Raw genomic sequence first — 20,679 nt, 5'->3', positions numbered from 1 at the left:
ATTAATATCAATGTTAAAAATAGCCCCCCCATGGATGTCAGTGCGGTCACCATGGCAACACGTGTGAACGAGCCCCAGTGTGCGGTGGGGTGGATCAAAATGAGGAACCGAGATGATCTGAGGAACAACTTCATACAGTTTATGAGCCTCTGGCGATGAAAATGAATCACATAAGTTTTTGGATAACCTACAAAGACGCTCCCGCGACGAGTTTGAAACCCAACGTCAAGTCACTCGGTGAGTTTTAAACAAGATTTGACACCTCAGCGCGAATGGCGGAAGTGTAAATTCAGAGTGTGCTGAATTGACTTTCACACCGTAATGAAATTGTAGTTAGCTTCTGGTGGCCGATTTGAAATGTTCTTCCCCTCTTGGAGCTTCTCTTTTTTCTTTCTTTTTTGAACGGGGAAATCCCCGTACTACTGGTGAACATTTTACCGGGACTACTTTCTTTCACCGCGCGTCACTTTTCAACTTGACCTGTGTTTTTAGTTAGATCGTAAAAGATGGAGGAGAGTAACTTAAGTCTCGCTAATGTGGCCAAAGAAGTGCTCGACAGGCTGGCCCAGATGTTGGACAACTCCACCTGCGGATGGAGGAAGCTGGCCCAAGTTGTGTCTGAAGATCCGAAATTCCGCTGCAGGTCGGCCTTGAACGCACCATCGACACTCGTTTCGAATTACATAAACATAGTGTTGGGGAAAAGAACAAAATGTTACATGAAACGTCGAGTTATGTTAAATTTAAGCATTGTATTAATTGTTACATTAGTTGGCGTTGTAACCGAGAGTAAAATTACACTTTTTGAACAATAGTATTGGGATCCTCAGTGGCTATTTTAAGTACTACAGTTAGTGAAAGTGAAACCCGATTCAGCTCAATGAATTCGACACGTGGAAATGGTTTTCATTCAAGTACAGTTCTAAAGAAAAAAGTAAAATATTAAATGGATTCATTGTACACTGAGTGGAATATTTTATGATTATTTTTTAATTATTTTGATGATTATAGGTGAAAGCTAAGAATCAATTGTATTATACCAATAATCTTCATTCTTTTGATATTAAAAACAGGAAGGAATGGGTCTTGCAAAAAGTATTTTGAAATGTGTTTAATGACTCTGTGTAATACTGTACACAAGTTTCACTTTTTGACTCGACCAACTAAAAGATGTAGTTACACTTTTCTCTCTCGCCTGCAGTGAACGGGATGTGACCAACTGCTCGCTCCAGGTGCTAAGTGCGACAGGGAGCCCGGGACGCAGCTTCTTAGCGATACTGGTGGATCGATCCTGCTCTCTGCAGTTTCTGCTACAGTGTCTGAGGAAGATTGACCACCGGGAGGCCGTGCAGCTGCTCACCGCGACTGGTAGGCCTTCGACTAGGCTAAATGTATACCCAAGAACGGGTTCTCAAACTGGCAGGTCGCGAGCCGCTGCTTGCGGGGCCCAACAATAACAATTCAAAGTCCTGATATGACTGTGACCTATCACATAGATCACTGTGTCAAACTCAAGGCCCGGGGTCCAAATCCAGCCCACCGATATTGCAAATTGTCTCCACTTTTAATACGTTTGAGATATGGCAAGCATTTTTACTCCCATGCCCCCTTTCAAAATAAATTGAAAAATAGTTGAATAGTTGCTTCTGATTTCAAAAGTAAGTATCAATCAATTTGTGTTTGCCAGCCCTGACATAGATCTTCCATTCCTGCCTCAGTTATTTTTCCTGGTCATTTAAATTCCAGACGATGTCATTTCAGGTACGATGGATAGAGATTAAAAAAATGTAAAATTGGCTTTTGAGGGAAATGTTTTGGAAAATGTCTTTCTCTGAACTAAAAAGAATCCCACACACATGTTCCTTGAAAAATCTTGTGAGCCGTGAAGGAAATCTGACTCAGACACAAAACTACCAAAATCAAATGTTCAAAGCATCATTATCTTTGATCATGGATGGCATGTGAAATTTGTCATTTCAAAAAAAGCAACTCGGAGGCATTATCGTCGAAAATTTATTATTGTTTCACCATGTAAAACAGCAACTCAAATTCGGGTCATGGTTCAGCCCAGCTCCCAGCGGGCCACACTGGGCAGCAAGGTGGTGTTGGCATGCCAAGCCTCGGGGCCGCCGCAATTAACTTACCAGTGGTTTCAAGGCAACGAGGAGGTGAGTCTTGTTATGAGCAACGGCAGGATGTCGACTTCAGATGAAATCATGCTATATTTTGTCTCTGCGCAAGATTTCAGATGCCACTGGGCGCACTCCTGAACTTGTTGTGTGTCCTTTGGGCCCCGAGGACCAAGGTAGCTACATCTGTAGGGTCAACCATGGAGACACCTACGTCTTCTCCCAGTGGGCTCAAGTGCGCTTGGTGCGTTCTTCACCCGGCTCGAGTCCAGGTATGACCCTCCCTGCTCTCCTTCATCCATCCATTCTCTATCGCGCTGGAAGTGTTGAAACACAAACGCTTTCCAGTTCCGATGGGGTGCAAATGGGCCATTGCTTTGAGCACAAAGAAATGTGCAGTCCTTTCCACACTCCTAAAATTGATGGGTTAAAAATAACCCAAACTGGGTGAGCTGGAAAGGCTGGGTTATTTATACACAGCATACTGGGTTGAGGATTTGACCTTGCACTTTGAGTCAAGATTTTATCCATACTGACGAGTTCAAGCTACGGTTGAAGGCTGTGGTTAAAAAATTATACTATTTGATGACCAACTTTTCCAAAGCAGTAACATTCCCTCACATATGTTTGGCTCAGTAGTTTTTACACCGGATGCCAAACCTCATTAGTGTCTCAATAGTGTTGCAGTTTTCCTGAGAGTTATTTTTTTATTTTGTTTTGACTTTTGTATTATTTTAATTCAATTAGTTTTAATTCATATTTAGAGCTGTTTTTTTGTTTGTTTTTTTTACTTCGCATTTTTTTAAAAGCTTTTTGTTGGTTGAATTTTTATTGGTTTTAGTGTTGGTTTTAATCTATGTAGTATTTGTCAAGTGCAAGATTAAAAAGAAAATGTCACAAAGTGTTGTGTTATAAATATAAGTAAAACAACATCCTTCTTCTGTATGGACGACGTACAACAAAACTGAAATCAAAACAATTAGCTTATAGCTTACATTTAATATGACATAATTGACAGACAAAACCGCTCGTTTTCGCTCAAATAATTCTTACTTTTAGTTCGTTTTATAAACTCAAAATATAGTTTGAGTTAGTTTTTTTGAAAATCATTTTCATTTGTGCAAATTTTCAATTGCAGTTCTTTTGTTCCATTTTGTTAACGAATAACCTTGTTCCTTACACAACTCTTCCATTTCAAACGGGTGGAAAATCCACCCCGGCTAGGATTTGAACCCCGATCCATGTGTTCAAAGACAGCAGTGCTACCCGCTGAATTTTTCTTCAATTTCAGGACACTAAACTCGCAAATGGTAACCAGCTTCAGATCTCCAGAACAGCCAAAACCAGTCTCCCATGCACCCAATCTGTTAGGTCAGAATATTTAACCCAATCTTGGGTAAAACTAACCCAATCTGCTCAATATCCTCAGCTAACCGATGAGTGCATTAGAAAAACAACCCAGAATTTTTTAGAGCGAAGCAAGAGAACCGCTCTTGCATGATTTTAACACCAGCCCTGGCACTTTCCTAACCATTGTGGACCAAGGAAGACTTATTGAAAACTTGTTGTTCCAGGACGTAGCAGCGGCATGTTTTCAGGCTCATCCAGTGGTGTGCGTATCATCTCCCAGCCTCAGTCCCAGATGGCGTCTGAGGGTGACGTGCTTCTCCTGGAGTGCACTGCCGTGGCCAACCCCCCTGCCCAGTACCAGTGGTACCACAACTCGGCTCCGATGCCACAAAACAAGATGCGTCTCCTCAAAGTTAGTCACGCTCTATCATAATCGCCATATCTTGTGATCACATTTTGGAAAAGAAAGTGAACCCTCCAAAGGTGAGCACAATCAGCTCCAGGAGGCTTGTTGGCTTCCAAGTTGTTGTTTTCGTATGAATTAATGGTATGTAACTTAATCCCAAACTTTTGTTAAATGTTGATACAATGTTATTTTTGGCAACAATTTAGCAATCCGAACTGCTGTACAAAGAAAGTAACCAACCGACAGTCATACGGCATCAATGCGTCCCCAGTTCAAATGCAATACAAGATCTGTTTCTGACTTTCCAGATCCCGTATGTGACAACAGCAAACAGAGGCCAATACAGATGCAAAGTGTTCAACTTATTTCATGAAGTGTGGAGTGAGCCTGCAAAAGTCACAATTGGTGAAACTTAACCTATATACTGCATGACGTTTGTCTGTATATAATGTCATGTTTTCCTTTTATATGCAGGCCCAACTTCCATCACAGATCCTCCCCCCTGGGCAACAGTTGACCGCGGCTTAGGTATTCCCTAAACAAAATATCTAGTCATGTCGAGTGTAACTAGAGATGCATTCACTTCCCTACTTTTTTCATTGTTTCGAACTTATTAGTTCTTGCTTTACAGCGTAAACAGCAGAAAAACACAGAGCACTGGGGAAACAAATGTGATGTAGTCTTTTATTTCCTAAAAATCAGCCTGTTGGCGTTTGGAATGGTTGAACGGCGTTGAGTGTTTAGCACACATGCCTCTCACGGTTCTTCGGTTCAGGAGGGTTGAATGTCAACATTAACGCACACCCATATTCCAAAAACATGAACGTTAGGTTGAGTAAAGACTCTGCCGCAACACTAATGAGTGTGTGTGTGTGATCGAAAACGGACAAATGGGTGTTTGCATATTGCTGCTTGTAAACAAACAACAACAAAGTCATGAAAAATGCACACAGCCGACCACGTGCATGTTTATTTTTTGTTTTTTATTTGTATTATTTTCTCATGTTTATAGAATCCGAGGGAGTAGACGGTCCCATCATAAATGAAGAAGTACGTCCACAGGTGACCAATCCACCACCGTCATCCAACCAGTTTTATGGTAATAAGATTTATTTTTTTTTTTATAAAAAAATCCTCATAGTTCACCATTACAAAAAATGAAATAATTGAATTTATCAGTTCATTTGATTTCATTTGTCAGGATGATTCTTTTTTATGAGTCTTTTATAGTTGAAAGCACTTGACAAACATTAGGTTTTACTTTGGAAAGCATTTTTGCGGATTTTCTGGCATGTTGCGGACCAAAGCAGAAATTGAATCATAATTATTTCTTATGCACCTTCAATTTGAAATAATTTTCTATTTTTGAATCAAGGGATGGAAATTTCAACATGTTCTTTTAATCCGATTAATCGACAAAATAATCGACAGATTAACTAATTATTATAATACTCGTTAGCTGCACTCCGAATATTGTAATGACCATTCCAGCAACTTAAAAATAAAATGACAAGCTTAATTCCACTAAGGAACAATCGACTGTGTTTTCTGTACGAGAACAAAGGAAGTTTCTTCCACTGATCTTTGCCAAAGCCATTCTCCACATTTTCAAAGTTGTGATTTCTCCACATGTAAACTTTTGACAAGAGTCAAGCTCTTTCCCTCGCCAGCCACAGACAAGGTGGCTCTCCTGATCGGCAACTTGAACTACCGCTACCGCTCTCAGCTGTGCGCTCCCATGGCGGACGTCCACGAGTTGAGCAACCTCCTCCGGCAAATGGACTTCAAGGTGGTCTCGCTGCTGGACCTCAATTGGCAGGAAATGCACAGCGCCGTCACTGAGTTCCTGCTGCTCCTCGGCAAAGGAGTTTACGGTTTGTCTTCAAAACTTGTTCTCTCGTGTACTGCTTTAGGAGATGCCGCGCTTCACTTAGTCTGAACTTAAAACCCTTTCCACACCCTACATGGACCTCAGGATGAAATTCAGTGGTTGCGTCTACTCACTCCTTACATTATGTGACACAATAGTGTTGATGAATTTGAAATTTGATTTGGACAAATATAATATAATAAATGACTATGGTTAATTATCACACTAGACTAGCAATATAATTACACACTGGTAACAACACATTTATTACATGTTTATTATACTACAAAGGAGTTGAGACAAATCACTAAACCTCCATCTGTGTCCTTCTTATACAGGCTTGCTCTACTTTGCCGGTCACGGTTATGAAAACTACGGCAACAGTTTCATGGTGCCCATCGATGCGCCGGCCTCATACACATCCGAGCACTGCATTTGCGTGCAGAATATACTAACCAGGATGCAGGAGAAAGAGACGGGACTCAACGTGTTCCTGCTGGACATGTGTCGCAAAAGGTTTCCTATTAAATGTTGCCTGCCTGCTCATGTTATGTCCTCTCTGCGCATATTTGTCTTCCAATTGTTTCCATTCTTTTAGAAATCCAAACGATGAGGTCATAGTCCAGCCGGGACTGTTGAAGGTGACGGCAAATGTCGTGTTTGGATATGCCACGTAAGTTGAAGCGCAAATGTCTGCGTTCATGCGAAGAGCAATTGAGGAGTTCATCGTTGGATTTAGGTGTGTTGATGCGGAGGCTTACGAAATGCAGAGAGAAGATGTGTCCAACGGCGTCTTCATAAATTTCCTCAAGCGGCGGATTTGCCAGGATGAGAAGGTCACGGTCATGCTGGACAAGGTGGCAGAAGGTAAAAATTGCGTTCGATGCCACTTGTCCGCTTTTGGGTCACCGGTGAACTGCGGCCAATTCCGACAGGCGGGGTTCCCCCGGAACTGGTCACCTACCACTCGCATGGTACACGTACTGTCAAAATCAAACAAGCATTCACACTTAAGGACAAATTAGAGCCGTCAAAAAACCTAACATGCATGTTTTTGGAATGTGGCAGGAAGCCATAGTCTAATCTTAAAGTACATTTGATCAAATCCAATATATTTAAACAGAGATATGTTTGTAAGACATGATAAATGTATATAAATCGATTTTCAAATGAATACCTCAATCACAGTAGCAATCAAAATCATTTTTGTCGACTGTAACGCCAGAATTTATTGGAAAGCTTTTGTATCGGTGTCGTTAGATTGTGTATATGTAATGTTGTGACTGGTAACAGGTGACATCTGCATGAAAAAAAAATTAATTGCTTATTCGGTGAAAGCGAACTAACGGAAATGAATAGACAGTCATTATTATCCAACACTTTTGGTTATTCAGGGCAAAGAACACAAACTGTTTGATGGCACTTCCAAGTAGCTCCAATTTCAAAACTGGGATACCCAATGGAAATAATCACAACCTTTATTAACTGTAACTGAGCTGTAATATTTTAACATTCTTAGCTGCCGTAAAACGTTTTAAGAAAACTACATCACTGTAGAGAATGTTGAAGTCAAGCTTTAAAAACTATAAACCACATGAAGACACGGAAAGGTTTTGCAGAGCAGTACTGACACCTAGTGGCGTTTTGCAGACATTGCAGATTTTTTTTCCATTAAATTTTTTCATTGCCGTCACTCGGTACTGTTTTGTGAAGGCGTCACACAAATAAAGCAAAAATAAAAAGCAAATAATATTTGTGGAATTAATCCTTTCAATGCTCACAAAAGAAAAGTCAAACATGTTTTGCTGACAACTCTAATGATAGTTGAACTCCCAAGTTTTGAGGATTCTTTTTCACTCCATAACCGCTTGTTTCCAAATTGTACCACTTGTGCACTCCCATAATAATTCACTCCTTTCTGTCTTTGATGCTCTAATCAGACATGGGTCGCTTTGAAATCACCCGAGGGAGGCAGGCTCTGGAGCTCCGCAGCAATCTTTCCGAGCGGCGTTCCCTCACTGACCGTATTCAGACGTCAGATTGCTCTGCGGCCTATTCGGCTCGCAACCTACAGTGGGCTGTTGCTCATGGTACGACGAGTCAAACCACTCGGCAGGCTTCCCACGAAAAACTTTATTTAAATATTAAAATGTCTTTGCAGTCCTGCCAAAGAGCCATTTCATTCACTTTGACTGTGGTGTGAAAGTCCAACTTGGGTTTGTATGACAACAAATGATGTCAGTTGTTTTCTCAAAATACTTGTGATGTTTTTTTTTCTTACTTTCCAAAATATGCTTTTTAGATTTGCTGCTGAATTTTCCAACATCATGGTCATCTACACACATATACTGGACAAGCCCAAAGAAATTGCTTCATGCACGGCTCAACTTACTGACTTCCCTGAGGTATGGTTGGTCGCCCACACAATGATGCAGTTTTTAATTAAATATTATTTAACATTTATTCATTTAATCTAGAGGAAGGACTGAGTCGCGAGATGTTTACAATTATACTTTACCTGTAAACTTTTAATTTTAATTTGTATTTTTACACATCATGTTTTTTTTTTGTTTGTTTTTTTAATGTGATCGCAGCTTTTTGAATATTCTGGAATTTTGAATATGCAACACAGGAAGGTAAGTAGTGAGAAACCTCAGAAGTGTGAGGAGGACATGCTAACCACTAGAGCTGCAACTGTATGATTTTTTTTTTTTTACATTGAATTTACACAGTGCATGTAGTAATTGTTATTCTATGACAACATACAAATAAATCTAACTCAAGATTTTGGCCTGGGGGCCTTCAGTCCTGACTTTCAGGGTTGGAATCTCAGCTCAGATCTTCATATGTGTAGTATGGCTGCAGACCAAAACATTGAACTATGCAAACATTCCTCTCCCTAATTGTGTGTGGTGTTCCAATGGCAGGATGTGGAAATTGACTTAAAGAAGAGCAATCAGGAAACTTTGGCTGAAGCCGGCAGTTTATTATTAATCCAAGAGCAGCTTCCTCTACCTGAACTCCCCAGTCTGTACACTCGCATTTGCAGCCTGCAGAGACTCAAGGTCAAGCCTCTTTTCATTATGATCAGCTCGAATCAACTTATGAACGGCTTTGTTATGTTGAGACGTGCTTTGTCTTCCAGAAGGAGCTCACGTTCGCCGTCTGTCTCCGTTACAATTACGTCAACCTGGAAGAGGAAGTGGAGCAAAGGCAATCGGTTACGGTCGGCAAACCACTGGTGTCCAAACTGAACCTCCACGAAGCACGACCGAGCTCGGCCTCGTCGTCCCTCAGCCTGGACTCGTGCACGATCTCTGAGGTCTCCTCTTTCTCCGAGGATTTTGCACCGTTTGCCTCCAACGCATGGTCACTATTTTCAACTGCTAATGCAGACAAATGTGGAGACAAAACAAATGACCATTCCAACTAAGCACTAGCAAACCCACACTCATAAATTAAAGTTGAATAAACGTTTCATTTCAGAAAAAAAGGACATATGTTCTTGCTTTATGTGTACAAGTCTTAGGCCACCACTAGCTTTGTTTTATAATGAAACCTCTTTGTAGCATTCATTGTGACATTGTAAACTAGTAAAAATAGAACAATAAAGTTTGCAGATTACACACTCACATTCAAATCTGATCAACATAATTCATATAAAATCAAGGTGAAATATTCATGTTCCTTTTCCGTCATTATTATAACATATTGAGTTTATTTTCTTGTTGTAAAGTATGTTTCACTGGAAATAATAAATATTATTCTATATCCGTATTAGGAAGTATATAGACTAGTGTTAAGGGGGCATTGAGGCTACTGTGTTGAATTGTTTTAGGAAATATTGCCACCTCAACATATTTTTGCTTAAATCAAACATAATTACCATGTGTACCCCCAAATGCCAAGATTTAAAAGAGTGGCCTATTTTTGAAAAAAAAAAAAAAAAAAAAAACGTTTTTCACAAAAACAAAACAAAAACAAAAAAAACCTGTTGCATTCGTTACAAGAACATGTGTTGTCCGGATGGACCATTGTAAGCTTACAAAAATAATTGTACATACACAACCAATTTCCATAAAACATTATAGGGAGATGCTGTATGAGACTGGGAAGACCAAATTTTGGTGAGAATCTGGATTAAAGTACTGATGCAGCAATTTGTGCTCTAGTGACTTTAAAGGTCAACTGTTCATGACAGTGGTTCTCCAAATAATACAAAAAATTATTTCATTGTTTCATCATTTTTTAAAGTGCACACCTACAAAGACATTTTTTCATATAAATGGGCAACTTTTTAATTCTCATGGCATTTTGGGGTACACATGGTAGTTATATTTAATTCACATTAAATATAATTGACGGGAGGATTATGAGGGGTTCCATTTACTAGCGTTCTGTAAAGTACTGGAAATTACAGATGTTTAATATGTACTAATAAACGACAGAGATATACAAATTTACTGTGTAAATTTATATTCTCTATATTATATAACTACGTATGAAATTATGTGCTATTTTTATTTTGTTTCGTTTTCCATGCCATCCCCGCACTGTATTTTCACTGCGCATGCGTCGTTACCACACGAACACAACCACAGAAAAAAACTGTCCGAGTGGACTCCATTTTGAGGTCGAGCTGCATGCTATTGCCGTGCAACGACAGCGTGCTTTGCTGCCATTATAAACAGGCAAGAAGTCATTTATTCCGTCGTTTGAAACAATGGGTGATCCAGCAACGGAGAATGACATCTCGGAATTCGCTGAAGTTCGCAAACTGTCGGACCTACGAGTTATTGATTTGAAGGCCGAGTTGAAGAAACGAAACCTGGACAGCTTCGGCAACAAGAGCGTACTGTCAGAGCGCCTAAGAAAGGTTTCATTTTGGTTTTTAATAAATACAGTTAGAGACACGTCGCCTATAAACCTCCAGATTGTATTTTACTTCTGAGCGCGATAGCATTTCAATGTACGAGACTGCGCAGAGTAACGTGGCGTGAGGAAGCTATGTTAACATATAAGCTAATTTACGCCATCGTGCTAACGAGGCTAAAGCTATTAGCTTGTGTAAGCGGGGCCGCTTTTCTGAGTTGAAAGTCTCTTTGTGGCCAGTTTGCAGTCTTGTGACGTGAGTGGATGTTTTGATTCTTATTTAGTTTTTTTAAATGCACATTTTTTTCACGCAGGCTATCGAGGAGGAGGGGGGAGACCCTGACGTAATAGTTTTGTCAACGGAGACAGCGCCGAAGAAAGCTACACCAAGACGGACTGCAAGAGGTGCTAAATATGAACATGCAAGACATATTACTATATATCTGTGTGTAGAAGGTTTCTTCCAGACAGCTAACATTTACAGGATCCTCAAATCTGTTGTCCATCAAACGCATAACAGCTAAATTTATAGATACATTTATGAACTTGTCACTCCCCATTTCAAAGTTTTTTCTCATAACTCATGTCTGTCTTACATTGACTTGTCTGCATTTTGTCCTCAGATGTAATACAGGGGACTGATGAACACGAGGATGACAATTTGGAAGATGAATCTCATGATGGTCATGTATGTCTTTTTTCCCCCCCGATGCATCAATCTACATCAGAAGCTGCTCTTTGTTGCTGTGACTTTATCAAGGTTTGAATATGGTGCCTTTCTCCTCAGGATGAAAATGTGAGCATCCAGGACATGGATATCCTTGACATGAATGTGCTGGACGAGGCTGAAAACGACAACGGATTGGCAGAACATGATGTGGAGGAGCTGGGCGATTTAATTGGTGGCGAAGAAGATGAGCACTTGGATGATGATGAAGACGACGTAACCATTGACTCTGAAGATGAAGCAAGACAGGTGAGAAAAATCATGAGTTCTAATCATCTAGATAGGGGTATTGATTTATGCAAATCTCATTTTTGTCAGTTGGATGACTCTGGCGGGCCGGAAGATGAAGATATGTTGTGCTCTTCACTATATGTGGTAAGGTTGTATTATTGTTTTTGTCCTTCCAAACACAGCGTTTACCCCTATGTTGGAGTTTCAGGTACTGCAGCACCAATGCGTAGTGGATTTTTGTTTAAAACATGTTTTCGAAATTGTGGAAGAGAAAATAAAGAACATTTAGAGGCAGTTAACTTCAAAGAGGCAGCTCTTTTAAAGCCACTCTGCAAGGAGCCAATCATTGGGCGGCGCGCAGACATTCCCTCAAAAAAAAGAAAAGAGCAGCTCTTTAGACACCTTCTGCGGTTAGGATTTTTTTCCTTGCGTTTGTTTTTCTTGTTCAAATATTTTTTACAATGTCTTTGAAACATTTTAACAAATGTTTTAATGTATTTTAAAATATATGGAAGAAAAATCATAGTCTCTTGTGGATTTCCACCTATTTTGTGTTGGTCTTGAATGAATCCTTCATGATGAATGAGGGTTCACTGCATTTGCATATTGCACAGATACAAACTTTATTTTAAAATAGAGCTCATCCTTTGTGTTTCAGACTGCCGATGCTGAGGAACTATTAGCAGAAACAGGTAATGTATAAAAAGAGTCAGAAAATGGGTTTTTCATCGCGTTAGCTTGCAATGCCAGCAACACAAACCTTTAATTTCAACAAGAGCGTGAGAGACTGGAAGCCCAAAGGGAATTGCTGTCGCTGTGTTGAAATTTGGTTACCAACAGTTGTTGAAGTTGTAGAAACCGTCCCGGTTGCCATTTTTGGCCCATTTTAAGAGTTACCACTTTGACGCACGTTGACAGCAATGGGACTGAATGAGAGTCAGGATGAGCTGTTGCTGGCTGCCTGCAGTGTTCCCAGGTGGCCGCTCGAAGACTGCTGACGTGAAGATCCACCAAAGCCGTTTTACAATAAAGGATATGAAACTGTTGGACTGAAGTTTTGCTCCAAGGACACTGAAGCCAAGCAAAAGGACTCTTACAAGCACAGCCACTGCAGTGACCTTGCACCTCTATTCCCCCACGGACTCTGCTTTGGATCAGGTTAACAGCTTGGCCGATTCTCAAACAACAAGGCAAAAGAATTAGCCCCCCCCCTGCCACCTCTCTCTACATGCTTGGTTATCATACTACCTTTTGGGCTCCCTTCCAGTCTCTCCATTAGGGTCTACTTCAGCACTATGCTTAGTTGATGTAGGAGCACAGGCACGTGGTCGTGACGTTCCTAATCCAGGCCTTGCCACTTCCTCCTTAACCATTGCTCTTTTTCAGAAGTGATTAAACTCTGTGCCATTCTATTCCTGTTAAACCTGTAGAACATGACAAAGTAGCTGGGTCTTGTTTATCTGAGCCGCTTATCGAAGACCGCCACCCGAGCCATGCGACGAGCACCGATGAAGAACAGGCTGCCACCGCCGGCGGGGAAGACAATGTGTCCACCGACACGGGAGCCAAAGCCGACGCGGAAAACGACCGGGATGCTCTTGAGATGGACGCCTCAGAGGCCGGGGATGCGGAGAAGGCCCCAGAAGAGACTTTGGACAGTAAAAAGGACTCGCAAGCTGGTAGTGTAAGCGAACAGGATGTCGGGGTTGAAAGTGTCGGTTCAGAATTGGGTTCTAAGAAGGGGGATGAGGATGAGAAGACAGAAGAGAATGCGACTGCGGATTCAGCCTCGGCAGTGAAAGAGTCGTCCTCTGTAGAGGGCGAAGATCAGAACAAGAGGTTTGTTGCTTTCTGTCTACTCGAAACCAAAATGGCTATCTCTCTTTCATTGGCTCTTTTGTGCTAGTAAGAATTGGATGCTCTTTTCAAGGCGGTAAAACAATTCAATGCATTTCTCATATCTCACTCATCATCCAATGAGTAACACGATGGGGTTGTCTGGCTGAAGTCCCATTTCCTCACGATTAAATACCCACAACGAGTCGATCGTTGCCACTTTTTGTCTGAAGACGCACGCTTGTCAAAGACGGGTTTGCCGATGTCCTCACTTGTCGTCGTTTGAATTTGTCTCTAGTTCTGAAGACAAAGGTGGCAAGGATGAGGCAAAGGATGAACCTGGTGAGTGTGTTTAATCGTGGTAGTTTTCCACATGGGCGATCACATGCTCATGATTTCGCGTTTGGTGAATTTAGCGACTGCGACTCCTGCTACAGGCAGCAGGAACCTGTGGGTCAGCGGGCTTGCTTCCACGACCAGGGCGACCGATCTAAAGACGCTCTTCAGCAAACATGGCAAGGTCAGTACCACGGATGGCCGTTTATTTGCTTCTTCCACTCTCACCTCATGAATATTTGTTAATCATGTCATTTTCATAGTCTTAACTCGTCAATGAGGTTATTTTGCGGGGTCGCTGCATTTAATTGCGGCCAAGATGTTTTTCACACATAGGTGGAGATGCTGTTAATGACAAGACAGGGAGACAGAGGTCATGTCTCTTTTATGAAACAAAATACATTTAATCTGGCCCCTCGAAACTGTAAGGTTTGTCACACTACTTGGTTATGGCACCAAATTTAGTGTAATCTGAACACAACTAACGGGACAACGGGCTGTCACAGCAGCATTTGTTGTCCTGCGGTGGTGGCGGCGGTGCCCAGATGTCCTGGTTGGAAATCAGCACGTGAACAAATTGGTGGCAATTGGCCGGGAAAACTCATCAGAATTTATATATGTAGTTCTTGGTGGATGTGAGGTTGGGAATGGAAGCGCTAGACTTGTTTTTTTTTTTTTTTAAACCCATTGTGGGCACACACGTCACGCTCTCAGGGTCTCTCTCCTCACGCAGCCGCTTTATCGTGCAGGTTGTTGGCGCTAAGGTGGTGACCAACGCTAAGAGTCCCGGGGCCCGCTGCTATGGCTTCGTCACCATGTCCTTCACGGAAGAGGCCGCCAAGTGCGTCAGCCAACTTCATCGAACTGAGCTGCACGGCAAGATGATCTCTGTCGAGCGGGTGAGTGTTGGAGCTGAAAACCAGACAGACACTCAAATTGTGAAATTATTATAATAAACCTCTTTCAACATCATCATGTCTTTAATATTTTAGGCTAAAAATGAGCCAGCGGGCAAGAAACCAGCTGACAAAAATGATGCAAAGAAGTCTGGCGATGACTCCAAGTAAGCTTGGCTTCTTTTTTTTTTTTTTTTCTTCCCACCAGACATGGCCAGGAGTATTCACTTGACATTATGGTGTTGAAATGCTCTGCATCGTACTGATATGAGTTTCTAATGCTTTGGTTAGCTTAATCAAAAGCTTACAGATTTTTTTTTTTTAATCACGTTTTAAGTGTAATGCCACACTTGATGAGCGGGAAAAAAAGCCGTACACGTCTTAGTTCGTGGTCTAAGATGACCATCACAGCACACACATTTGTTCCAAAGTCCAAGATTGACAGTTAATTCAGACTGCATGAAAATATGAAGTAGTAGAAGAAGAAGTTAGGCCAACTCTAAGGTGATGTAGCAACCAGATTGTAGTGGCAAAGTCTTCTAGCTGTCAGGTCAATCCAAAAAGTCAACACAGCAGCTGCTATTAGCTGTATAATGACGACTGACAACATTTTTAATTTTGCAGGTCTGGAAAGGATGAGGGAGAAGGAAAGAATGGCAAAGGTGAGTGAAGGTGCTTTTTTTATCCTTCAGTTTTTTTGGTTTGGGTGATAAATCTAATCTCTAATCTCGTTGCACACTTGAGTACAATGACAATAAAGGGATTTCTAATTCTAATTCTAAATTATCAGCACTAAGTCATGGCTCTTTGTTTGAACAGGGGACGAGAGGACCGTAGTTATGGACAAGTCCAAGGGGGAGCCAGTCATCAGCGTTAAATCCAAAAGCAAAGAGCGAGTAAGTGTTGATGATGGGAGGAAAAAATGAAACCGTGGAAGATGGCTTTGACTCCTCAATGCCCACCTCCCCCCCTCACACCAGAGCTCAAAGAGTGAGGACCGCAAGTCGTCCAGTAAGGAGAGGAAGGACATCCTGTCGTTCGACCAGATCAAGGAACAACGCGAGCGTGAGAGGCAGAGGCAGCGTGAGCGGGATATGCGGGAGGTGGACAGACGCAGACATAAGTGAGAAGCCACCCGGGGAAACGTAGAAGCAGAGTCCACTGCGCATGCAACGGCAATGTAACCGGAATCTCTTTGCAGCGATCGTGCTCCGGACAATCGCACGGAACGTGAGCGAATCCGCTTGTTCCGTCAGAAAGAGGAGCAGAAGCACCTGATGAAGAAGAGACAATGGCTCGAGGTCAGGTTGCAATAGTTGAACTGATTATGCTCTGCGCACGTAGACAGACAAGCATTCAGACAATCAAAGATGCCTCTCGTCGAGGTGCAATCTACTTCTTGTCCAATCCAGTTAAGCATCGCAGTAACCGGCTTTACATGGAGCCGTGTATTCAAATTAGAAAGGATCCAAATGACCACTCGGAATGAAAATGCTCCATATAAAAAAAAAAAATTTTTATTCAGATACATTCGCCAATCCAAACGAGTTTCATGTAAACCGCTTAATCGAAATAGCCAGACTGCGTCCGGTCTGCACATGCTCTGTCTTGACATAAATGCGTAGTTACGTTGTCATATACGCATGTTAAAATAGCAGCGTCCTACCAGAGCTCGTCTTTTTCGCAAGAACTTGTTTTAAAGTACTGATAACTCGTTTTAACCAAGATGCTGCTCTAATAAAAGTGTTAAAACATTTGCAAATACAGAGATACATAAATGAATGAACGCCATCTTGATAAATCATGTTATGTTTTCATCGATCTCCGCGTGTGTCATACAGCTGATCTGATTAAATGAGTGGAGCATATAAAGAGTACATTGGAAAAGATTACGTCACATGTAAACGGGTGACCAGAGATCTTCAGTCGGAATGTTTTCAATCACAAGGACAAAAATGGTCTCTAAGTAAGTGTTTGTTTCCTGGCTGCTTCCTCTGCACGTCCAAAAAATATTGTACACTCACGCCAGGTGCCGCTGTCATATTTGCAAGTGCAGTGTGAAAAGGGGTTAAATCAACTGTCAGCCACTCTTACTGCTGTCTCGCAAAAAAAAAAAATAAAACGTCTACTTTTGGACCTTCTCCAGGTCGAGAGGGACCGTCTCGATGCGGACCGCATGGAACGCCAGTACCTCGAGCGGGAAAGGATGCGAATCGAGTACGAGAGGCGTCGTGAACAAGAGCGCATCACGAGGGAGCGCGAGGAGATTCGGAGACAGCAGGACCAGCTGCGCTTCGAGCAGGATCGACGCCCCATAAAGAGGCCTTACGACATGGACAGGTGCGGACCGATTGATTACGGGACCGCGTCGTGCCACTCAAACCTGACCAATTCGTCCCTCTCAGGAAGGACGACTGGCCCGACAAGCGCATGAACATGGACGACCGGTACCGCTCAGACTTTGGCCGGCAGGATCGTTATCAGGACTTTGACCATAGAGAACGAGGGCGGTACAACGACGACATGAGAGGCGGCGGCCGTGGCATGGGTGGAGACAGAGATGGTCCGGTAAGAACAGGACTCTTTGCTGTCCATTCACACGCACTTGACACTGCTAAGTTTTGAATGCGCCTAACTTCATGGAACTCTTTGCGTCTGCAGAATTTCAACGACAGACACGGCCGCGACTCCTGGGGCGGCGGAGGCTATGACAAGCGCATGAACAGGTGAGGGCTGTTCTCAGATTGCACGCGTGGAAATTTCAGCCGCCACTAATCCTTGGAGGCAACGCCTCCAGTTCGAAATGTAGAAAAAAATGTGAACACTCTAGGGCAGAGGTGCACACCAAGATTCAGATTCTTCGAAGTAACACCTTAATAACCTTAGTTGCTTCTGATCAGATTTTTTTTCTCAGACTTTCAGGCAAATAATTGTTGTGACAATTATTGACGAATTGTTTGCAGGGATGGTGGCCGAGATTGGGACTCGGGTCGGAAGATGGACGGCGACCGGCCGTGGCAAGGTAATGCTTTGACGTCAACTCGTGCGTGACACCCAATTATGCACGCACTGTGCTTTACGTGCGTTTCATCCTCACTGAAGGGTGACTGAACGATGCGTTTTTGCCCTCCATTTTCAGGTCGCGATGGGATCCCAGGCCCGAGCCACATGGGGGCACGCGGAGGCATGGGAGGGTGAGTTGATTTGACTTGTCGTCGTTTTGCTTGATGAAGTTGGGTTGGAAATGACGTAAATGGTGTGTTTTTTTATGTCATTAGCCGCGGAGGCTACATGAGCTCGTCCCAATCTCTCTCAGGGGCGCTCAACCGACAAAACCACACGATGCAGGGCGGCGTGCAGGGCGGAGCTTTCAATCGACGCTTCTGAACTTTTCTCTGGAAGCCACAAAACAATACTGCGTCTCTCACAAAAAAAGTCCTCGAGGGAAGGATTTGACCATTTTGTATTGTTTTTCTTTTTATCAGGATTTTCTTCAGACAACGCTCTTGTTTCCGTGTCGTAGTGGTCACTTGAGTTTCTTGTTGTAAAATGAAATGTTTTATAGACCCATGGTTGATGGACCTCACCGATATCCACATTTCATGCTCTGCTTTCATTTTGTCGCTACAAAGCCAATTTTTTGGGGAGGGGCCTGGCCTGTTGGATAACATTTCCTCCGTGAAGTACATACTAATGGTCATAACTCTTCAAAGCCTTTTTATTATTTCCATCCCAGCTAAAAATGTTTACAGTCGTTTTTGATTGTCACTGGTAATAAATGAAGAGTGTTTGTAACTGAAGCCTACTTATTTTATTGCAGATTTACATTTTGCTCTTTGGATCATTAAAGCTGTGTCAAAGAATTGAATTGGCAGAGTTAAGCATGACTAACGTGTAATGTGAACAGCCTCACACTTATAACAGTTGAACATTTCATAGTGATTATGAACTGTAAATGTGCGGGGAATTGCAAATTGAAGCCAATTGCATCACGCTTGTCTCGATTTGGCAACAAGGGAAGAAACTCGTTATTTTAGATGTGCAACGACAAATTCAAATCCCGCGCAAAACTCAAAATCTTTCGTACGTGGGGAAATTTTAAGATCTGATGAAACCAAGGGGAATGCTAGAAGACAAGCACAGTCTGTTTGAATGTCAAGTTTATTAATTACACTTAAATCAGAGTTGTTACAGATTCATTGAAAAAATAATTACTGATGACTAGATTTTAATAAAGGCAGTCTTTTTTCGACCTTGACATCGTAATGGTCAAATTGAATGAACTATAATTTATTATCTACATCGTTTGTAAATATAACGTAAAAATAAAAATCGGGCATCTCGCGCATTAGTTGCAGCTTCGCCTCACACCTGTTGGGACTTAGTTTAAATATACCATGCTGTGATTCCAAATGTTTCTTAAGATAGCTAACACTTTGTCGTCACTCGGGAGTGTAGAAACAACCTCAAGATTTTCACATTTAACCGCCACAAACTCAAGATAGCGACTATATATCCATCTTGAAAAGGCAAATGTTTCTACTTTAATGGCATGTAGCCTACGTGGTACGTACTATTCCTTCGTACAGGTAGTTTTCAAATATTTCACTGTCATTTACGTGTTTATCGCTAGGAGGCGCCCTTCCCTCACAAATAAGCACTGACTCCGTCTCTCGAGTGGCTTTTACTCTTTTGACAGCCACGACGTTTCGAGGTTACGAACGGCACGTGACGTAAGTAATAGTTGAGATTTGGTGTTGAAGTATTTTTCCATACAAATATTAACAGTAATAATGACTAATATTACATTGGTGCCGGTTAATGATCGAAGATGTCGAATTGTCCACTTGCAAATGTACGAGAATTAGGACTCACTTGAAGTCTTCATAACAACTAGGATGGGGATGAGGATGAGGAAGAGGAGGCATGGGGTGAAAAATGGTCACTCCCAACTTGCATAGGGTGGAAAAATGTACGCAAAAGTCATGCTGGTTCTTCATGCTGTGTGGGAGCCTTGACTTCAATTCTTGGCCTTTGGTACCATACGTGTTTATGTACTTTTCGCTGTGTGCGTTCACTTCATGCTTCATCGTCCATATTTCCTCAACATAGGCTTTTCTCTCTGTGATCATACCTACGTTCGATGTCAATGTGTGATATGATGGAGATTATGCCTTATGGTTAAAAGAAAAAAAAATAGTATAAATGAAAACTCTAAAGTGAGACTGACAAAAGTTTGTGCTCAAGGTCCACATTTTTTAAAGAAATAAGATTGAACAAAAAAGAATAACAAAAGGTAAAAATGTGCAAAAATACATATTTTTTGATGAGAAAATGAATTCTTATTTTAAAATCGTATTTGTATTTAGTTAGATTTAATAATGAAATAACCAAATATGTAATAAAGTAAAAATAAATGTATATATAAAAATGCTTATTTTACGATTAACTTTTTTGTGTTTTTTTAACAAGTTAAGTAGACAATTATATAATGAGAAAATTAATTTAAAAATAACGTCAGCAATTAATCTATATTATAGAAAAAGCCAAATTAATACAAAACATATTACAGCTTTATGTGCTTTAGTTTGTGTTCTAATTCCCTGCTAATTTATATTACACCATATGGAAAGCTCTTTGTTACAGCTGCAGTTGTTGTGAAATGCGCTAAATAAATAAAGTTGTATTGTATTGTATTGTATTATCGACAGTGTCATACTTACCATAGTACTAGTGTTAGACAGGCTCCCTCTAGTGGTGCACGAAAGAATTACTGTCTTGTATTTTTATCACTTTTTAGTGCAATATTTTTCATTATTTTTTTAAACAACTGTTTGCTTTTGAACTTTTATATTTGTATTTGTTTTTGTAGAACTTAACGTGTTGTGCCATTGAACAGATTCAGCACTTTTTATCTGCCGAAATTTAAGTGCAGTAATAATGTTGAAACTGCGTAGCGTTATAGTGCCTTACAATAATAATGAATGTACGTTTTAGGACTTTCCTTTGTTGTATTTTGTAGTATT

At 41.4% G+C, this 20,679-nt stretch overlaps 2 protein-coding genes across 9 annotated transcripts; both read left to right on the top strand.

Annotated features, from left to right (window-relative positions):
- Positions 1-74: 74 nt before the first annotated feature.
- On the top strand, positions 75-10,198 carry malt2 (MALT paracaspase 2). 5 transcript variants are annotated; one of them, XM_088314082.1, is made up of 18 exons: positions 75-237; positions 547-643; positions 1,202-1,368; positions 2,041-2,168; positions 2,242-2,401; positions 3,704-3,891; positions 4,194-4,221; positions 4,360-4,413; positions 4,898-4,984; positions 5,556-5,759; positions 6,094-6,271; positions 6,354-6,428; positions 6,495-6,622; positions 7,696-7,845; positions 7,917-7,971; positions 8,058-8,160; positions 8,683-8,820; positions 8,901-10,198. In XM_088314082.1, exons 1-18 carry the CDS (start codon positions 156-158, stop codon positions 9,186-9,188), a joined length of 2,310 nt encoding a protein of 769 aa, XP_088170208.1. In that variant the 5' UTR covers positions 75-155; the 3' UTR covers positions 9,189-10,198. The 5 variants fall into 5 exon arrangements, with proteins under 5 accessions (XP_088170208.1, XP_088170205.1, XP_088170206.1 ...); XM_088314079.1 differs by having other exon boundaries at positions 4,194-4,290; XM_088314080.1 differs by having other exon boundaries at positions 94-237; positions 493-643; positions 4,194-4,290.
- A 125-nt stretch (positions 10,199-10,323) lies between these two features.
- safb (scaffold attachment factor B) lies at positions 10,324-18,448 on the top strand. Of its 4 annotated transcripts, none has more exons than XM_088313628.1 (21): positions 10,324-10,446; positions 10,942-11,032; positions 11,251-11,315; positions 11,415-11,603; positions 11,673-11,729; positions 12,244-12,277; positions 13,016-13,424; positions 13,720-13,763; positions 13,838-13,941; positions 14,507-14,656; positions 14,750-14,820; positions 15,278-15,315; positions 15,473-15,549; positions 15,634-15,776; positions 15,855-15,954; positions 16,800-16,993; positions 17,059-17,221; positions 17,315-17,379; positions 17,617-17,675; positions 17,793-17,847; positions 17,932-18,448. In XM_088313628.1, exons 1-21 carry the CDS (start codon positions 10,399-10,401, stop codon positions 18,038-18,040), a joined length of 2,265 nt encoding a protein of 754 aa, XP_088169754.1. In that variant the 5' UTR covers positions 10,324-10,398; the 3' UTR covers positions 18,041-18,448. The 4 variants fall into 4 exon arrangements, with proteins under 4 accessions (XP_088169754.1, XP_088169751.1, XP_088169750.1 ...); XM_088313625.1 differs by having other exon boundaries at positions 10,348-10,631; positions 13,859-13,941; XM_088313624.1 differs by having other exon boundaries at positions 10,348-10,631.
- Positions 18,449-20,679: the final 2,231 nt, after the last annotated feature.

Source organism: Idiotropiscis lumnitzeri, chromosome 13, assembly GCF_059441095.1.
Source record: "Idiotropiscis lumnitzeri isolate Australia: NSW breed Sydney's pygmy pipehorse chromosome 13, RoL_Ilum_1.0, whole genome shotgun sequence".
NCBI classification, from domain to species: Eukaryota; Metazoa; Chordata; class Actinopteri; order Syngnathiformes; family Syngnathidae; genus Idiotropiscis; species Idiotropiscis lumnitzeri.
This window is presented reverse-complemented; position numbering and strand designations above follow the sequence as displayed.

Coding starts and splice junctions, on each gene's coding strand:
- malt2 (XM_088314079.1), top strand. CDS start 156: ATGAAAATGAATCACATAAGTTTTTGGATAACCTACAAAGACGCTCCC. Junction 4,414..4,897: donor AACAGTTGACCGCGGCTTAG/GTATTCCCTAAA, acceptor TCATGTTTATAG/AATCCGAGGGAGTAGACGGT. Junction 7,972..8,057: donor GGTGTGAAAGTCCAACTTGG/GTTTGTATGACA, acceptor TATGCTTTTTAG/ATTTGCTGCTGAATTTTCCA.
- safb (XM_088313624.1), top strand. CDS start 10,479: ATGGGTGATCCAGCAACGGAGAATGACATCTCGGAATTCGCTGAAGTT. Junction 10,632..10,941: donor TGTCAGAGCGCCTAAGAAAG/GTTTCATTTTGG, acceptor TTTTTCACGCAG/GCTATCGAGGAGGAGGGGGG. Junction 15,777..15,854: donor GTGGACAGACGCAGACATAA/GTGAGAAGCCAC, acceptor ATCTCTTTGCAG/CGATCGTGCTCCGGACAATC.